Source organism: Lipomyces japonicus (assembly GCF_038497905.1).
Source record: "Lipomyces japonicus strain CBS 7319 unplaced genomic scaffold V1514scaffold_78, whole genome shotgun sequence".
NCBI classification, from domain to species: Eukaryota; Fungi; Ascomycota; class Lipomycetes; order Lipomycetales; family Lipomycetaceae; genus Lipomyces; species Lipomyces japonicus.
This window is the reverse complement of record NW_027117890.1, coordinates 16091-32407: the sequence shown is the minus strand read 5'-3', so window position 1 is coordinate 32407 and position 16317 is coordinate 16091. Positions and strand designations below refer to the sequence as shown.

The 16317-nt window shown below is 44.0% G+C and overlaps 8 protein-coding genes across 8 annotated transcripts; 3 read left to right on the top strand and 5 right to left on the bottom strand.

Annotated features, from left to right (window-relative positions):
• Positions 1-2102: 2102 nt before the first annotated feature.
• On the bottom strand, positions 2103-3898 carry V1514DRAFT_267150 (PINIT domain-containing protein; the record flags this gene model as incomplete). The annotated part of the gene is made up of 7 exons (XM_066924806.1): positions 2103-2352; positions 2432-2660; positions 2725-3141; positions 3207-3278; positions 3371-3498; positions 3582-3799; positions 3866-3898. Coding segments are annotated over 7 exons (1347 nt in total), but the record flags the coding sequence as incomplete, so codon positions are not given.
• Positions 3899-4278: 380 nt separating this feature from the next.
• V1514DRAFT_338591 (uncharacterized protein) lies at positions 4279-4985 on the top strand. Its single transcript, XM_066928861.1, has 2 exons — positions 4279-4534; positions 4622-4985. Exons 1-2 carry the CDS (start codon positions 4363-4365, stop codon positions 4846-4848), a joined length of 399 nt encoding a protein of 132 aa, XP_066780789.1. The 5' UTR covers positions 4279-4362; the 3' UTR covers positions 4849-4985.
• Positions 4986-5063: 78 nt separating this feature from the next.
• Positions 5064-7056, top strand: V1514DRAFT_312648 (HAD-like domain-containing protein). The gene is made up of 2 exons (XM_066925815.1): positions 5064-5170; positions 5227-7056. The coding sequence occupies exons 1-2, from the start codon at positions 5146-5148 to the stop codon at positions 6834-6836; spliced, it is 1635 nt and encodes a 544-aa protein (XP_066780788.1). The 5' UTR covers positions 5064-5145; the 3' UTR covers positions 6837-7056.
• Positions 7035-8696, bottom strand: V1514DRAFT_354856 (serine incorporator/TMS membrane protein). The gene is made up of 2 exons (XM_066929610.1): positions 8487-8696; positions 7035-8432 (listed from the first exon to the last, which is right to left on the bottom strand). The coding sequence occupies exons 1-2, from the start codon at positions 8664-8666 to the stop codon at positions 7188-7190; spliced, it is 1425 nt and encodes a 474-aa protein (XP_066780787.1). The 5' UTR covers positions 8667-8696; the 3' UTR covers positions 7035-7187.
• A 103-nt stretch (positions 8697-8799) lies between these two features.
• On the bottom strand, positions 8800-9819 carry V1514DRAFT_338587 (putative NAD(P)-binding-domain-containing protein). Its single transcript, XM_066928860.1, has 3 exons — positions 9722-9819; positions 9581-9649; positions 8800-9520 (listed from the first exon to the last, which is right to left on the bottom strand). Exons 1-3 carry the CDS (start codon positions 9732-9734, stop codon positions 8850-8852), a joined length of 753 nt encoding a protein of 250 aa, XP_066780786.1. The 5' UTR covers positions 9735-9819; the 3' UTR covers positions 8800-8849.
• Positions 9820-11536: 1717 nt separating this feature from the next.
• Positions 11537-13705, top strand: V1514DRAFT_338583 (major facilitator superfamily domain-containing protein). Its single transcript, XM_066928859.1, has 3 exons — positions 11537-11651; positions 11707-11827; positions 11896-13705. The coding sequence occupies exons 1-3, from the start codon at positions 11594-11596 to the stop codon at positions 13322-13324; spliced, it is 1608 nt and encodes a 535-aa protein (XP_066780785.1). The 5' UTR covers positions 11537-11593; the 3' UTR covers positions 13325-13705.
• On the bottom strand, positions 13543-14942 carry V1514DRAFT_218601 (uncharacterized protein). The gene is made up of 2 exons (XM_066924712.1): positions 14530-14942; positions 13543-14466 (listed from the first exon to the last, which is right to left on the bottom strand). Exons 1-2 carry the CDS (start codon positions 14806-14808, stop codon positions 13762-13764), a joined length of 984 nt encoding a protein of 327 aa, XP_066780784.1. The 5' UTR covers positions 14809-14942; the 3' UTR covers positions 13543-13761.
• A 36-nt stretch (positions 14943-14978) lies between these two features.
• On the bottom strand, positions 14979-16277 carry V1514DRAFT_338578 (regulator of chromosome condensation 1/beta-lactamase-inhibitor protein II). Its single transcript, XM_066928858.1, has one exon. It carries the CDS (start codon positions 16223-16225, stop codon positions 15077-15079), a length of 1149 nt encoding a protein of 382 aa, XP_066780783.1. The 5' UTR covers positions 16226-16277; the 3' UTR covers positions 14979-15076.
• Between the last annotated feature and the right edge of the window lie 40 nt (positions 16278-16317).

Below are 16317 nucleotides of genomic sequence, written 5' to 3'. Positions count from 1 at the left end.
GAAAACCAAATAACAATCAAATGGCCAGGAAGCTATATTTTTTAGTGTATTCTTCTATTCTACTTTTCCAATTCTGAACAACTTGGCATCAAATCTTGACATTCATTACATAATATGCCCCGGGGATTAACTACTAATCAGGTCCGATATGATGCCAATAATAAGAACCATTGTTTAAATTTAAACTCCTTCTTCGTGGCGTCGAACCCTACCCTTTGGCATTTACTGGCTTCGAAGTAATTTCTCATATCACGTTTTTCGAGAAGACGTCTTTTGACCCACATTATCATATCCTCTTAACTTGGTGAGTGGAATTATTCCTCTTCAACCAACGTTGCTTCCCCAGCGTGCTGGACATTTATCGCTTGGATTAATGTTATGTAGGCTTCAAACTTAATTATTGTACTTATTATAACCTCGTATTGATTGTCAAGCCTAAATTCAATACGAACATTAAAAAAAAAGAAGTTATATAAAAAAATTTACAAGCAAATTTTGACTGTTACCTGTCCCAATGCAAAAAAATTGACTAAATAAATAAATAAATAAAAAGACTAAACAAACGCCAACGCAGTGTGCTTTAACAATTATTTTTTCTTGCCCGTTCCATTTAAACCTTCAAAATTCTAAAAGTACAATATAGAGAAACTAAAAAAAAAACTGATCATCGATATTGTTTCTCAGAAGCTTGCACCAGAATTATGCCGCTTAGATTGTGATTCTTGCCAATCGTCATCGTGCGGCGGTAACCGACGCACGGTTCCTCTCAATTGAGAAGAAGATACCGCAGTTTCAGGTATGCTCAAACTGTCAGTCTGTTGATTCCCTTGAAAATCATTTTGACGTTGTAGAGGCTCAACCGTAGGAAATGATCGTTGCTGATCGTTTCGACGTAACTCACCTGCCGCATCACCTGCCGAAAATCTCGACTCTCCGTGTTGTTTCTGTTGTTGTGGCTGTGATTGGTGTGTAACAGCTACCCTCTCATTTAACGAATTATTAAATTCTGCTTCAAACCCCGCCAATTCAGAATCATCAATGTCGTCCCATACGCGTTCGTCTTCGGAGTCAAACCCAGGTGCAACTAAGTAGTCATTTGTATGGCCATTCTGTTGGTGACCAACAACCTGATTATTATTTTTTTCTTGTACATGAGCATATTCCAACCCATTGATTACGGCTGCAGTAGTTGTAGTTGCCAAGATTGTATTGCTATTATTGTTATTATTATTATTACCATTAGCTTCTTCAGTTTGCAATGGAGACGCAATCGAACGCGGGAAGTATGACTGCCCCTCTGGCCAGGTGGTTCTTCCTCTAAACGCTTCAAGTGCATCATCATGGTCTGGCTCCTCAGTCCGATCGCTGTTTACAGGAGATCCGTCTCCCGGTTCAGCAGCAAAAGGAACCTCTGCCACAGCAACATTATCGGGATCAGGCAGTAGAGCATTAAAAGTCACCAGTCCCAATGACACATCTCCTGCCGGTAGTGACGAGTTGTATTGAGTGGCATTATTATTGTTGCTGCTGTGAGGCACCGTGTCACTTGTCGATCGACTTGGTGAATTCTGGACAACGGCGGATCCGGGCGACTCGGCGAAATAGCCACGAGCCGGAGGCAAGCTCAAGTTGGAATTTGTGGTGGATAGCGCGGATGTTGAAGCAGGTGGATATGACACTGTTTGAGCCGTTGTGGTTGATGTGTGTGTGTAAAGGCTAGCGTTTTCGAGTAACGTTTGCTCTCGCGCGTTCGAATTAGTGACTGAAACGTCGGCAGCGGATAGTATATGTGGCAAATGTATGTCAAGATTACTCGGATGTGATGAATGTGGTATCTGATCAGCTATCGCCAGAGACGTTGCCTCAGGACTAGGTGGGGCAGAACTTATTGGATATTCAGGTAATTGTGCGCCATGATTTGCAAATGAAGGTAGTTCTTGTCGTCGCGATGGAACTACAGTGTCATTATAATGCTGCACAGGACTATCGGGCGAATCAGCTGAAGAGAATAATCCGTCGAACATTGGCTCATCGTACGAACCAAAATTTGGTGCCGATGACTGTTGTCGTGAAAAGCCACCTCGTGATTCCTGTTGTTCAGGTTCATCATCACTTAAAGTCAAGTCTATCACGTTCGACTGAGCTACCGTTGTAGTAGCAGAAGTATTGCTCCTGCTTCTTGCCGAGTTATTGTGCCCATTGCGGTCAGCCAACGGTCTGTCATCTTCAGAATCATCATCTTCAGAATCGATTCCGATTGCGTCATTTCCTTTTGGCCTCCAGGTCCCATCGGGATCGATTTCTACCGCTTCCGTATCGGCCGACGTTGTTTTCAAAATTTCGTCCACGTAACTATTCCTGGTTAGCCCCCAAACCCCCTCCTTCCTTTTAAAAAAAAACAAAAAGTGTATTTCTTTTCATGAAGACTCACTTGTCTACTGCAATGTTTTCAATCTGAGTTAATTGATTGCATATAGGACATCGCCAAACAGGAGCCTGCTCCTGTAGCTGAATATATGAGCTTGCGTCAAAACACTGAACATGATTACATCTGAGTCCTCGAATGGGCACTTGTATCCTCGCAAATGACAATGGACAACGTAACGACATGACTGACGAAGTTGCAGTAATTTCATCATCAGATGAATTCGATTTTACAACTAAACGCTGCATGTTAGTGATTTGTTTTTCTTTAGAAAAAAATTTTTTTTTGAGGTTTTATACTTTGAGCAATTACGGTTTGCTTAGATAAATGAGTTCCGGATGCAATGCGCGTAACAATATCAAGAACAGATCTTTTTCTGGCCAGGTAAAATGTCATGACGTATCTGGTGCTTGTATATGCGTAATATACTTCCACCGTGTTTTTAAAGTCAGGCTGAAGAACCAAAAAAGAAGTTAAATCAGCTGGCTTAGCGGTTCCAGGCTTGTTTTTTATACCTTTGGTATTCACCGCTACTGGCTTTTGATTCACACGAATCTCCATGCTAAGCGGGAAATTAACATCTGCCTGTTTAAAAGAATCTTCTTGCAAAGTCGATACCAGATATATCTTGTAACTTGAATCATTCTTTATCCTTTCCACTTGAGAAAAACTGAGTCTTAAAGTTGACAAAATACTACCCTTGGAATCCACGCGAGCTAGAAAAAAACATGTAAGTGTAACCGTTTTTTTTTTTTTGTTTTGTGCAAACTATTTTACAAACCTGGACAAGTCTGTGGATTAGATAAACTCTGTAGCAATGCATAAAAAGGGCTTGGCTTATAAACTGTAGGAGCTAAAATGAATATCAGCACAAGTGAACCAAGAAAAAAGATTAAGCAGGAACTTTCATGCCTGTGGTGGTTAATGAAGTGGTGTCAATGGTACCGATAGTATGAGAAGTATTAGACAGCGACGTTCTAGCTGTCGATGCAGGAGTGTAGGACGAGGGGCCGTAGGATGACGGCGGACGGCCCACAGTAGAAGGACCATTCGGGGAACGATTAACGATCCAGCTAAAACAACAAAAAATAAAATAAAAATAAAATAAAATTTTAGCCAATGCGGAAATATGAAACGAACAAAAAAAAACACATACGTGGGCCTGGTTCCAGCAAAGGCACTGTATTCGTCAAGAATGACGTTCTTAGCCTGTTCATAACCAGCACGGTCATTCATGGCCCGAAACATATTCAACTGCTCAACAAGTCGAAGTTGCAATGAGCTTTTACGCCCAGTAATACTTAAATTCAAACGTCGAAGTACATTCTTAAGTGGTGGTAAGGTAAACACCGTATTGATGTATCGCAGCAGCTCCTATGAAGCCATATTAGTAAAAAGCGAAACAAACACAAAAAAAAAAAAAAAATAAACAACAACAACATTATGCCGCGAGTATGTGTCTTCTGGCATTAGTAACTCCGGTCAGAAATAAGCCAGAGAGAAGAATTGAGACGGGTGTCAGGCTTCAACAACGAGATGAGTACTGACGTATCAGACGATAAAAGCTCGAGCAGAGAGCCAATTGGCAAAATGAACAGAAAACAAAATATTAAAAAAAAAACACCCCGACAAATACAATTAGCATATGAGCAAAATGAACTTCATTCCGAAGCACCCTCGAGTGAAATCTGAAATGGCTGGCTTTTAGTCTTATCACGGCTGGCTTTTTTGTCTGATGATTTGAGAGTAAATGTTATTTTTCCTATAGTAAACTCAATGGGAAAACCCTTGCCCGATAAATTTGGCCAAAAACTTTTGTCCCAAATGCGCGAACAATAATAAAGTAAATTTATATTTTTATCAAGCATTGAAAATATTTTATAAAATATTTGTATATACAGGACTTGATCTTTTGTATATTTATAAAATATAAAACTATGGCAAAATCACTGAGAGCAAAGACCAAGGTTCGAGCACGGGGAGTCAGGCGGAAAACCATTTATGCACCAGTCGAGTTGGCTAGAACGACACGGTTGTCGCAAAAGTTGAGTGAAACTGTGAACGGTTCAGGGGATTCAGCTACTGAAGCGGGTTTGAATACTACCGAAGGTGAGTTTTCGTTATGCGATTTGTTGGGTTTTTTTTTTGGCGTTGGCGTTGAGATTTGAAATTACTAACTCATCATCGCATGCAAAGGTGTGGTAGCAAGTACGGCAGCAGTGGCAGAACCCGAAATAGCAATGGAGGTTGACTCAGCTCCAGCCGAGCAAGACAAGTCGGCCAAGATTAGCACGTCCGGTTGGAAAGGTTCCAGGAATGAGCAATGGAAGCAGAAAAAGGCCAGCAAGATTGCTGGCAAGAGGCGTCAAGGTAGTCGGACGCTGACGTTCGGTAGTCGGACCAAGAAGGGCAAGAAGGTTTAAAAACTGGCTGGTTATATTGTTTACTAATTTATGATTTTTTGTTTATGAATTTTTTTTTTTGTTTGACACTCACTTTACGAGATATTTTTTTGTTATATTTGCGGCGTTGGTTCAAAGAAATTTAAAAAAGCCCATTAGTAATTTGTTACGTAATTGCATTACCCGGCCGTTTGTTGTTATTTTGGTCACCTCACCTCCAGTCAACATGTGCGCAGGTCCCATAGTTGGATGTATGGTGTATAGATAGACGTACCGGTCCCTGCCACCCAATTCGTCGCCATTTTCAAACCCAATCCAATGGCCTCTGAAAAGGACGATTCAGGTGAGGATGGTTGTTTCAATTGGTTTATTGGTGTTGCTAACTTGACATATTTGTAGCCGACTATCGGCCTGAGCAGCGGCCCACCGTTCCACGTCCCCAGCACCAGCATCAGCACCAGCCTCAGCACCAGCACCAGCACGGGGTAGCCGCTGCTTTAGGCGCCCACCCTTTTGCATCATCTTCATCGTCATCTTTATCCCGCCGACGTCAGCGACAAAGCTTTTTTGGCAGGTTTTTTTCTGTTTTTGGTTGTTGTTCCGTGTCGGGACCCCAGTCACTGCCTGGCAATGACTCTGCCAGCATCAATAATGCCGCCAGCAATGGCGGCGGCGTCCGTGGCCGCTCGTCTTCCACTCAGCAGCGCAGCGCTCACGTATCGCGCTCGTCTGCCTCGTTAATTCACGGTAGGGACTCCACCGTTCGCCTGCGGCAGTCAGAAGAAGAGAAGCAACCACCAGAAGATAAGGTCGACGACGACGACATTAACGAACCCCCTATCGGCTCCAAAGACATCATACTCGCGACCCGGGAGTCAACTGCCACCACCAATGATACTAACGCTACTGCAGATTTTAACGCTGGTCGTGCATTAAGGCATAGTCGACAACATTCTGATACCACCACGTACAGTTCTAGATCGTCTTCGAGACCCAGAACCGCTCAGGACTTGGATGACGACAATTCTTTGGTTGCACATGAGGTTCCGTACAGGGACAGCTTGGAAAATTCACAACGTGAATGTGCGGACGGCAAGGCTGGCGAATTATTACTTCACGGTGATATTAAGGATCATCAACATGAGATTGACACCGCTACCGCGGCTGCTGCAGTAGCAGCAACCGTCGGCAATCTTAATCTCTCTGACTCTTCAACTTTTCCCACTTCCACTACCACTGCCACGCCTACTACCACGGCCACCATAATCACTCCTAGTCATGTACCAGCTCCAACCAAACCTCATCTCGAAGAACGTCGTTTGACAGATGCTCAAAGCATGCTTATGCGCGGCCGAGTAGAGGTATATCATGCCTTGCAACCAGATCAAGTCACCGAACTTGGCCCGACATGGTCTCCAACTTCAGATTATAAGGAACAGCCGATCGCGTTATTGGCCCCAATTACTGATGAATTGCGCGGCCGCAAATGTTTGGTTTTGGATCTAGACGAGACGTTGGTGCATTCCAGTTTCAAATATTTGCAACAAGCTGATTTTGTTATTCCAGTTGAGATTGAATCTCAATTTCATAACGTCTACGTTATCAAGCGACCGGGGGTTGATGAATTTTTAAGACGGGTCGGCGAGCTGTACGAGATCGTGGTGTTCACTGCCAGCGTCAGCAAATATGGAGACCCACTCTTGGATCAGCTGGACATTCATGGCGTTGTTCATCACAGGTTGTTTCGTGAGAGTTGTTACAATCATCAGGGCAATTACGTTAAGGACTTGTCACAGCTCGGTCGCCGGTTAGAAGACGTCATTATTCTTGATAATTCACCTGCATCTTATGTTTTCCACCCCCAGCATGCGATCCCTGTTTCGAGTTGGTTTTCTGACGTTCATGATAACGAGCTTTTAGATTTAATACCATTTTTGGAAGATCTTGCTGGCGGGGACGTTAATGATGTCAGCTTGGTACTTGACGTTGGCATTCCTCATTTAAGATAAGACCTGCATCATATATTTTATTACTATCATGCAAATTCATCATCATATGCTTTTATTATTTGTTGTCTTGTGCATCATCAAAACGCATCTGGGGGATTTAGGAGTCATTTCAGTTTGTTGTAATGTAGTTTATCATTTTATTTTTATGGCTATAATATGCATTGTTGATCGTCTACATTCTTTAATCGGATAATTAATGAACTAATTTGTTTTTTTTTTATTACTCGTTTACTTAAAACCCAACCTCAATTACGAAAGAATAAGAAAATAAAATAAATAAATAACCACGCCATCAAAAACAACAAATAATGCTTACGAGAAGGAAAAAAAATGAAACTAATAAACTTGGCCTCAATAATGTCCAAATCGGTGTGGCGCCACGACTGGCGCTACTAAGGTCCATGTATAAAGTGCAAAGCAAATCCAAGCCGACACGATCTTGACCCAGGTATAGAAATACGTTCTTCCAACTGGAACAAATCCGTAATCGTCATCTTTGTTAACTTGCATGGTAAGCAACGTGGCCGTCCATTGCGTGGCCAGCACGAAGATGAAGTGAAACACGGAGTAATTATATTCCGACTGAGCCGAGCCTTCGGCGCCGTCGTCTGATTCATCATCCAAATCGTACAATGCCGATTGAGGCAGTGAACCGCTGTCGACAGCTGCCCTGATTGCATCTTGCCGCATGCTCTGCCTCGATAATGGCTGCGACGTGATTGCCTGACTGACCGGCTGATAGCCGTAGTGGTCATCACCACTGTTGCCAACTTGGCCACTGCTGCTGCTTCGACTGGCAGCTCTAATGGTCGTATAAGCAATGGCCAAAAATGTAAAGATGGCACCCAAAACCACACTGGCGGTGCGGGTTCCTCGAGACCGGATCAGCGGGTTGCATTGCCTGTCATCGGGTTCGCCGGCCACCGCAGTCATGGTCAGGTATGTGCAATAAATCGACACGATGGCCGACTGGGCCAAGCCGGCCTGAGGATTGTACTCCTGAACCGTCGGGTTCACGGACACGGCCGATACGATAATGGTCAATAACAGGTTTACCGTGATGGCAGCCTGGTTCATTGAGCAACCACCATTGGCAAAGAAAACGTACATGATAATCGTGATCACCAACGATGCCACGTACATGCCAAGCGTAGACCCGATCAAGATCGATCGCCAGGTTTTGGAATCATACGTTTCAATCTTGTTTAAGCACATTTCAGCCCACGAATGCGCAAAGTCAACCAGCAATATCAGGCCGTAAATGATGAAAATGAAAGCGCCGATTATGGACACGTAATTACCCCAAAACACAAAAAACCCATCAGGAATCAGAAACGAAACCACGATAAAAAGCAACCAAGCCAAGATCTTGGGACCCCAATAGCCATCTTGAATGTCGGACCGCTTGTTTCTGGTCGAATGAACGCCAATGAGCACAAGACCCAATATTAGGTGAAGCATGGCCAACGCAAATTGAATTCTATGAACAGCAACAAACCCGGTGCATTCGGATCCAAAACATCTGAAGCCGACGTAATCTCTAGAAATGCTTTCCAGCTTCTTGAGCACCCATGGCGTAAGCATGACCCATGACAACTGGTACCATCGATTAGCTCTCATTCCACGTTACCAAAAGCCATATTCACTTACGATTGAATTGGCAATAAATATCAGTGCATATGCGATCCGGGTCGCAAGACTAGACGAGCATTTGCCACAAGCACTGAACAATGTAGTGCACGCTGCAGCGCCACAGCATGAGATCAGATACGACCCAGCAGTTGAAAATGCCGGTAAAGCTAGTAAAGGTAGTGATAAAGCTGCACCCATACTTTGCTACTTACTAATTTGAATTATCACGTTGTATAATTTGGGAAAGTAACTATGTAGCACCTTTCAATTATACAAGCAAGTACCTAATACAAGCCCCTGTGCTTACAAACATGATGCTCTCCATGTTAATGGTTACGTTAATTATTTATATTTATTTATTTTTATATAATTACAGTGTTGTTATGGATTTAATGATGATATTACTGTCTCGTAGGTCGGCGGATCTTGATCAATGTACCGCACAACCTCATCTATGAGACTGTCGTTCAGTTTGGCAATGCTGCCGATAGTCCAACTTTCTGATAGTTGTGATACCCATTTCATGCGTCGCCGAATGTCTGCTTTTTCATTTCCCGGTATGGCTTCTCTAACCCGTGTTCGTAATCGTCCAAGTTTATCGATCGCATCGCCTAATGGTTCACGTTTAAGTTCATGCTCAATCTTTCGCCGCACGACGTTGGCCATCTTGGGCCCGTTGCCGTTGGTCGACACCATGACTTGCAACGGGCCATCCCTGTACATGCTACCAAAATAAAAATCACACTCCGGCGGCACATCGGCAATGTTGACGGGCACTCGCAACCGCTTGCATGCAATGTAAATTTGTGTAGATGCCACCGGATCGTCCACTGCGACCATCACGACGGCCGGTAATTGCTCGCCTGCAAGGTCCGTTGTCACGTCAAATTTGCGTGGCACATGCTTAATCTTGGATTTTAACACTCGGTATTGCAGTTCGTCCGACAGGCCATCAGTCGGACAAATCACCGTGACTAGCGCGTCCGCCACTAGCAGGTGAGCTACTCGGGACGTGGCAACCGAACCTCCACCAACCACCAGCGCATGCTTGCCTAAACAATTTCGGTCACGGTAAGTTTAAAAAAAAAAATAAAAAAAACAATGAGTCTTACCTTTGACTTGCCATGCTACTATCAACGACCCGCCGCCTTGAATATCAGGAAATGACTGACCACCAGAAGCTGTGAACATTGTCAATTAAAACATATAAGTTCCCGTTTGCGTTGCTTCATTTAAGCTTTGATTTCGCTTACCGTCGGTGGACATTCTGGCAAGAGCGTTTGATTAATTAATTGAAAAGATTTTTGTCAATTAAGGGTGCGTTTGTCGCTAGAAAAATTCATGAGGTAATGGGCGAACGATCACGTGAAAGCGTGAAAGTGTGAGGTCGATTTCAATTAACGTTGATTTGGCGCTTCCCCGCACATTACTTTCTGCTTGTTTTAACGCTTGTAAATGTAAATAAATCATAATTTTCAAGTTTACTACAGTTATTAATGTCGATTTTAATTAAAAGCATAATTCTACTTTATTTCGTTGAAAATTTAGTTTGGTTCGTCGTGTAAAGTATAAGTTGTACAACGATAGCAAGGACGAAGGTGAATTAAGAAAGAGCTGATGTGACGTTTAGCCTTGAGTTAATTACGACATTCTATAAAAACTGTTATTCAAGGAAGATATCTAATAGTACATTAATCAAGTTCAAATATACCACCCGATTATTGGCTGGTTGAAATGCAACAGGCTTGATCATTTCCATATGATCAAGTGCTCTGATTTGCTTCGTTCAAATGTGATACCCGCATCCCTTGTCAGTGGAGTATTTTCAAGTTTCATCTATGCCCAACAGCTAATAAATAAATTGTCTAAAGATATTAAATTCATAACGTCACACTATTGTACACGACCAGACCAAAACAAAGCATTTAAAATCCCCAGGACTCCTTTATTCCAAATAATTCGGCCATATGCAAAACAGGGCCAGTGGCATTTTAACAACAAATGCTATTCTTCAAAGAGGGGATCAAGATCATTAAACACAGAATCAATCGGAATTCGCTCAATGTCAATTTTTGATTTTCGCCTGCTGTGGTCTGCATACTCAAACAATGCGGCCGAAGCTTGCATTGATTTTTGAAATTTGTCAATTTGGTCTAGGATGGTCTTGGCCTGCGTGGAGAAATCATTATAAATTTGAGCGGCTTAACACAATGGTTAGATCCGGACGAAAAAACATAAATTCCGATGATACGTACGAGCCATGTCTGCGTCGACATTACCCAGAGTTCTAAGCAACTTGGGAGCCGCGATTCGCAACTCGAGCAACTGCTTGTATAATGCTTCCAGCTCCGATATACCACCCCGTATTTCTGCAGTACTGGCAAATTTTGCCACCGGAAGCTGCTCAACAACCTCGGTCATGATCAAGCCCTGTTCACTGTTTAAAGAGTTCGCGTTCACGTCAACCAAAGGCTCACTGCTGCGCTCGTCAATGGCGATGGGAAATGCCTCACTGTTATTTGACGCAGCTGCGCCGTCAAAGCTGGACAGGTCGACCAGATCCACAGGATTGAATTCAATTGGCTTATCCGCATTATTACTGAAATCAATCGGCACAGCGCCAGGGGTGCTCGAATATCCAGACGACATGATTATTTGAGCTTTTTTTTTTGAATGATTTTACGGGCAATCCAAAACGAATCAATTTTATCCCCGCGCAAGATCACGTGAGCTATGACGTACCATACATAACATGTATGCCAGCTGCAAAACAGGACGAAAAAAAAAACCAACCGATCGGGCCATGATTGCTTTGTTTGTGACCGACTGAGACTGGCGAGTCCAAGCACTGGGCGATAAGTCACTCTGGCTGTTGTTCCTGCAGCGATAGGCAGCTCAATCAACCGTGGCTGACCACGCACGATAAGAGAACCCCGTTCGGTGGCACGGTTGCAGCTTTATGTGTCTAAATATTGGCATTTAAGCCACAACTATTTTTGCAGCGCGGCATTTCGTACTCGTATTTTCCCCGGCACTTCTACTCGTGTGACTTTGGCCTATCCCTGGACTTTTCACCGACGAAAAATAATAAAAAAAATTATAGATATCCATTACAGGGCCTGTAAATGTTTCAACAACACAAGGCTGCGAGGATTGCTTCGCTTGTGGCGTGTTTTTACGTCGGTATGGTTTCATGTTCTTTTTTTTAATGCAATGATGGTTAATATATCGGATTTAGCACTGGGGTCAGGAACTCATTATGTGTACTCCGCCTATGGGCCTCAATTGGCTGCCCGGCTTGGATTTTCGGCAACTCAGTCATCTGTAATTGCTACTCTTGCCAGTTTTGGTGTTTACTTGTAAGTCATGCGATACCAAATTGTGCCTTTTTCATACGCGCCGTGCGCTCACACGTTGGTTTTTTTAGTGTTGCTCCAGCTGCTGGCGTTCTGATTGACAGGAAACCTCCTCACATTCCCATTGTCATTGGTGGAATTCTGATACTGTTTGGTTACTTGATGATGCGTCTTGCCTATGTTTCAGAGATCCGGTCAGTGCCGTTTGTGGGCGTGTTCATGGTCATCGCGTCCATGGGTAACACGTTCGCGTATCATGCGTGTGTAAAGTGTGCCGCCCTGAACTTCCCTCGCAAAAGAGGTACTGCCACGTCGATTGCCGTTGCCGGTTACGGCCTTTCGGCGTTATTTTTTTCCCAGATTGGCAATGCCGCGTTTTCTGGCGACACGGCGAAGTTCATGCTCATGCTGCCGCTTCTCGGTTCCGGTCTCGTGTTTCTTGGCCTGCCGTTTGTGCGGCACGTGCCCGTGCACGATTCCTCCGCAGTTAGTGAGTCTGTTGAACGGTCGATAGTGAATGCAGAAGAAGTCGAAAATTTTGAAACTGAAGCGTTAGTGCGTCATGGCCGGGCGCCTTCCGAGGTTTCAAGTTTGACTGCAGGTGGTGATTTCAAAAAGGAGGTATACTCTGCTGTTTCTGAATTTGAACAAGAATCAATTCTTTCCATAGGTGAATCGTCTGGAGCGTCTTATGAGGAAGCACAAATTGCGCCGACCTCGAATAACGAAATTGATATTCATGGCCGGGCTCTTTTCAGGGACTGGCGGTTTTGGATGCATTTTGTGATTTTTGGGTTTTTGTCTGGATGCGGTCTGATGTACATTCTCTCGTTGGGATATGTTTTGCGAGCCTTGTTCACATACGCGAACCCGTTTATTAGTCCTGCAGATTTATCGAAAAATCAAGCCGTGCAGGTGTCTCTTGTTTCATCGTTTTCATTTCTGGGCCGCATCATTGGTGGCTATTCTGCTGATCGATTAGACCGTCATGGGTTTCAGCGGTTATGGGTTGTGCTTGTGTCAGGCATCGCATTCCTTTTTGCCCAGATTGGTGGCATCACGATCGCGTCAAGCCGGTTTATGTGGTTCATTTCAATCTTTAATGGGCTTGGATACGGCGGATTGTTTGGAAGTTATGCTTCCATCATTTCCGAAATGTTTGGCATCAAACGTTTCTCAGAGAATTATGGTTACATTACGATAGCTACCGTGGTTGGATCCGATATTTTTGCATTTGCTTTCGGTGCCATTTATGACAATCATTCTTTTTACGTTTCAGAAGATATTGATTCAAATACTCGCCGGTTTGGTTCTCAAGTTGGCCAAGTTTGTGATCTCGGTATCGACTGTTATCGGGAGGCATTTGCCATCACTTTACCCGGAGCGGTTGTTGCCATTATTCTTACCGTAATCATGATGTTTTATGAAAACAGGCGAATTACCAAAGAACGAAATGTCTCGGTGGCTCTTGTAGATGATGAATCTGCAGTCTCTATTTAAGTGAGCCTCACAAATCACAATATTCAACATTTATTTTATTTTATTTTATTTTATTTTATTTTTTTTTTCACGTTATATTTTGCCTCATATAAATGAGTGTACGGGTTTTCTAATTTTATAAAAAAAAAAAAATTTATTTTTTTGAAGGGGTTATGTAAACGTACTCTAGGCAAGGGGGCAAAGGGTTACTAGGAGTTTTTTTTTTTTTTTTTTTAATTTTTATTAATGCATGGTCAATTTCTTTTCTGGACTTTTATTAGTTATTACAAAGTTTTTTTATTAAATTGTCTGATGATGTGTTTAGTATATAGAACTAACTATAACTATATTATACTATATTTTAACTATATTATAATAGACAAATAAATTTGTTCTACAATATTAATGACAGCCTTCCCAAAAAAAGAAAAATAAAAACTAAAATAAAATATAGTGATCTACTCATCCCAAACTAACACGTCTTCGGTAAATCGACTATCGGTAATAAACGGACGTGATGTCGATGCAGACAAACTCGTCTGTTGCGGCTTCTTGCCCTTCTTGATTGGCACTGATTCCCATTGTGCGTCTATGCCAAGGTTATCCGGCACCCGTTCCCATCCAGAATTTTCGTCCGTAGCCTGATTTTTCACAAAAGATTGCGATGGCACAACACTCGGCAGCCTGGCCGTCTTTGTAGTAGATGCCTGCCGTTCTTGCCAAACATTGTGCGCGACCCGCTGCTTAATCTCGGCCTGGTTAGCCAGCTCGCGAGCTTTCTGAGATTTAAATTCTTGCAATTTCTTTTGTTGTTCATCTGAGACTGCTTGCCTTGCGTCTTTAGCCTTTTGATATTTCTTTTGATTCTGGCGTTGCTTCTTGGTCAACGGCGGGTCTGCTGGAGCTGATGATGATGATGACTTGCCAGCCGACTTTTTTTGCCACGCGGTCTGCTTTTCGGGAGCGGTTCCAACGATCCGAAGTACCCGGATCGTGTTTTTGCGAGAATTGTCTTGCTCGAGCATGTCTGCCACCGAATCATCAGCCGCCGCCTCGTCCTTGTATTCACGGTCATCATCACTTTCTGACTCGTTGGACGCTCGTGCTTGATTTTGTTCAGGCAGCACTTCAGGCTTATTATTTTCGTCATGTTGTTGTGTAACCTATAAAAAAAGAATTGTATATGGTCAGCATTTCGGAATTGAATTAAAAATATCGTGTTATACTTCATCGCCCTTGGAAGCCTTTCTTTCTGCAATCGATGATCGTTTTCGATGTTGCTTTCGTTTAGACCTTGACGATCCATGTTGTTGAATTTGTAATGATTCCGACTGTTGCGCAACCTTGCCTTGTTTAATCTCAAATTCGGCCTTCTTCATTTCCGTGCTTGCCTTGGCCAGTTGAGCCGGCCGATCATCCACGCCATCAAACGAGACCATGGAGTAAACACAGTAAACAATGCCGGCAATGCCCAGGCCGGCAAAAACCTCGGTTGGAGTGACCATGGAGATTTATTTTAAAATAGTGTTGAACGCAGCCACGGACGAAAATCGGTGCTACGTGTCCAAAACTGAACGTAGTACTTTGTTAATTGAGAATGCAAAATTCTTTCTTGACTAATTCACGATATCAATTGAACTAGAGCCATGCAAGTTTTAATTGAATTACACCAGGCAAAAAAAAAAAAAAAAAAAAGAGAAAGAACGAGGGCCGGATGGGACGAAATTACGGGTCCAAGGGGCCGAGCCGCATAGGTCAGCCATGATACATTATTTACTCGTCTTCAACCATGAAAATCCACGAAGCGGCACATCCAGCGGCCAGGTAGACAATTCTGTGGTTCGTATGGCCATCTTGGCTGTCTACGGAAAACACCTGGCGCGGCATGGTCACGACGACGTGCTGCCGCTGCTGTTCGCCGTCCTGTTGTTGGCCGCAGTTGCCATGTTCGCCCCATCCCCACGCATACACCGCTCGTTCGGTGTCTCGGTCGAGCACGATCGTGTGCTCACTGCCGCATGCCATCATGGCCGCCTTGGGTGCCTGTTCTGGTCGGTGTTGGCCGTGAGAGTTGTTTCCCCACGACGTAATGTCGCCGGTGCCTTGCAGCATGTGCAGCGACGTCCATCCGGACCGCAGCAGTCCCCGCTGCTCAGGCACGTCGGTGATTACCCCGTGCTTGTCTTTGCTCGTGAGCACAACAACTTGGCCGGACGTGCTCGTGAATGCCGTGAAATGCGTGCCGCACGCCACGTCGGCCGGGCTGAACCCGTCCGGCAAGGCAATGGCCGCCGGCGCCCACACGCCAGTCCGGCATGCCACATGTTCTGGCCCCAGTTGACCCTGTCTTGCATTACCCCAGCCGTAAGCCGTACCGTCGTCTAAAACAGCCACGACGTGGCTCATACCTGCAGCCAGTCGATTGATCCGTCTTCCAGCGGGCGGAAACGACGGGACCACGTGCTGCTGAGCACAAACCCGCACGTTTGGCCCGAGCCCAAGTTCACCGCGAGGCCCCGTGCCGGCAACATACATGGCTTGTCCACCAGTCGACTTGTTTTCGTACACAACCACTGAGAATTCCCATCCGGCCGCGATCTTGACCGGCGTCATGTTGGCTGGCAACAACTGGCTGACCGGCTCAAAACTGCGGATCGGCTCAGTTGACGGTGATTGAAAGCATTGCCCAAAACTGTTATCACCCACACTGTAAACAACATGTTTTAATCTCAGTAACGTATGATTGCCGTTCGATACCAGTTCCAAATGTTGTGGTTCAAGCGGGCGGCGAACTTCAAACTGCTTGCCAACTAGCGTGGGCACGGACACGTCTTCGCCGGTTGGCAACGATAACTGGCATCTTGAATTAGAACCAAAAGAAAAAATTTTTAATTTGCCAATTGCAGACTTCATTTGAGTCATATGATCATTATTAATTCATTTAAAGAAACTTTTGTATTGCATTTTGTTATTTTGGAAATGCAAAGAAATCAGAAAAAACTACACTTTAACAT

What these genes read in the sequence shown, in the direction of transcription:
- V1514DRAFT_338591 (XM_066928861.1), top strand. Translation starts at nt 4,363, where the DNA reads ATGGCAAAATCACTGAGAGCAAAGACCAAGGTTCGAGCACGGGGAGTC. An exon ending in GGGTTTGAATACTACCGAAG is followed by an intron (nt 4,535 to 4,621) that starts GTGAGTTTTCGT and finishes TCGCATGCAAAG; the next exon opens with GTGTGGTAGCAAGTACGGCA.
- V1514DRAFT_312648 (XM_066925815.1), top strand. Translation starts at nt 5,146, where the DNA reads ATGGCCTCTGAAAAGGACGATTCAG. An exon ending in CTCTGAAAAGGACGATTCAG is followed by an intron (nt 5,171 to 5,226) that starts GTGAGGATGGTT and finishes ACATATTTGTAG; the next exon opens with CCGACTATCGGCCTGAGCAG.
- V1514DRAFT_354856 (XM_066929610.1), bottom strand. Translation starts at nt 8,666, where the DNA reads ATGGGTGCAGCTTTATCACTACCTTTACTAGCTTTACCGGCATTTTCA. An exon ending in TATTTATTGCCAATTCAATC is followed by an intron (nt 8,433 to 8,486) that starts GTAAGTGAATAT and finishes CGATGGTACCAG; the next exon opens with TTGTCATGGGTCATGCTTAC.
- V1514DRAFT_338587 (XM_066928860.1), bottom strand. An exon ending in AGTAGCATGGCAAGTCAAAG is followed by an intron (nt 9,521 to 9,580) that starts GTAAGACTCATT and finishes GAAATTGTTTAG; the next exon opens with GCAAGCATGCGCTGGTGGTT.
- V1514DRAFT_338583 (XM_066928859.1), top strand. Translation starts at nt 11,594, where the DNA reads ATGTTTCAACAACACAAGGCTGCGAGGATTGCTTCGCTTGTGGCGTGT. An exon ending in TGTGGCGTGTTTTTACGTCG is followed by an intron (nt 11,652 to 11,706) that starts GTATGGTTTCAT and finishes TATCGGATTTAG; the next exon opens with CACTGGGGTCAGGAACTCAT. An exon ending in GCCAGTTTTGGTGTTTACTT is followed by an intron (nt 11,828 to 11,895) that starts GTAAGTCATGCG and finishes TGGTTTTTTTAG; the next exon opens with TGTTGCTCCAGCTGCTGGCG.
- V1514DRAFT_218601 (XM_066924712.1), bottom strand. Translation starts at nt 14,808, where the DNA reads ATGGTCACTCCAACCGAGGTTTTTGCCGGCCTGGGCATTGCCGGCATT. An exon ending in AGGCTTCCAAGGGCGATGAA is followed by an intron (nt 14,467 to 14,529) that starts GTATAACACGAT and finishes CTTTTTTTATAG; the next exon opens with GTTACACAACAACATGACGA.
- V1514DRAFT_338578 (XM_066928858.1), bottom strand. Translation starts at nt 16,225, where the DNA reads ATGACTCAAATGAAGTCTGCAATTGGCAAATTAAAAATTTTTTCTTTT.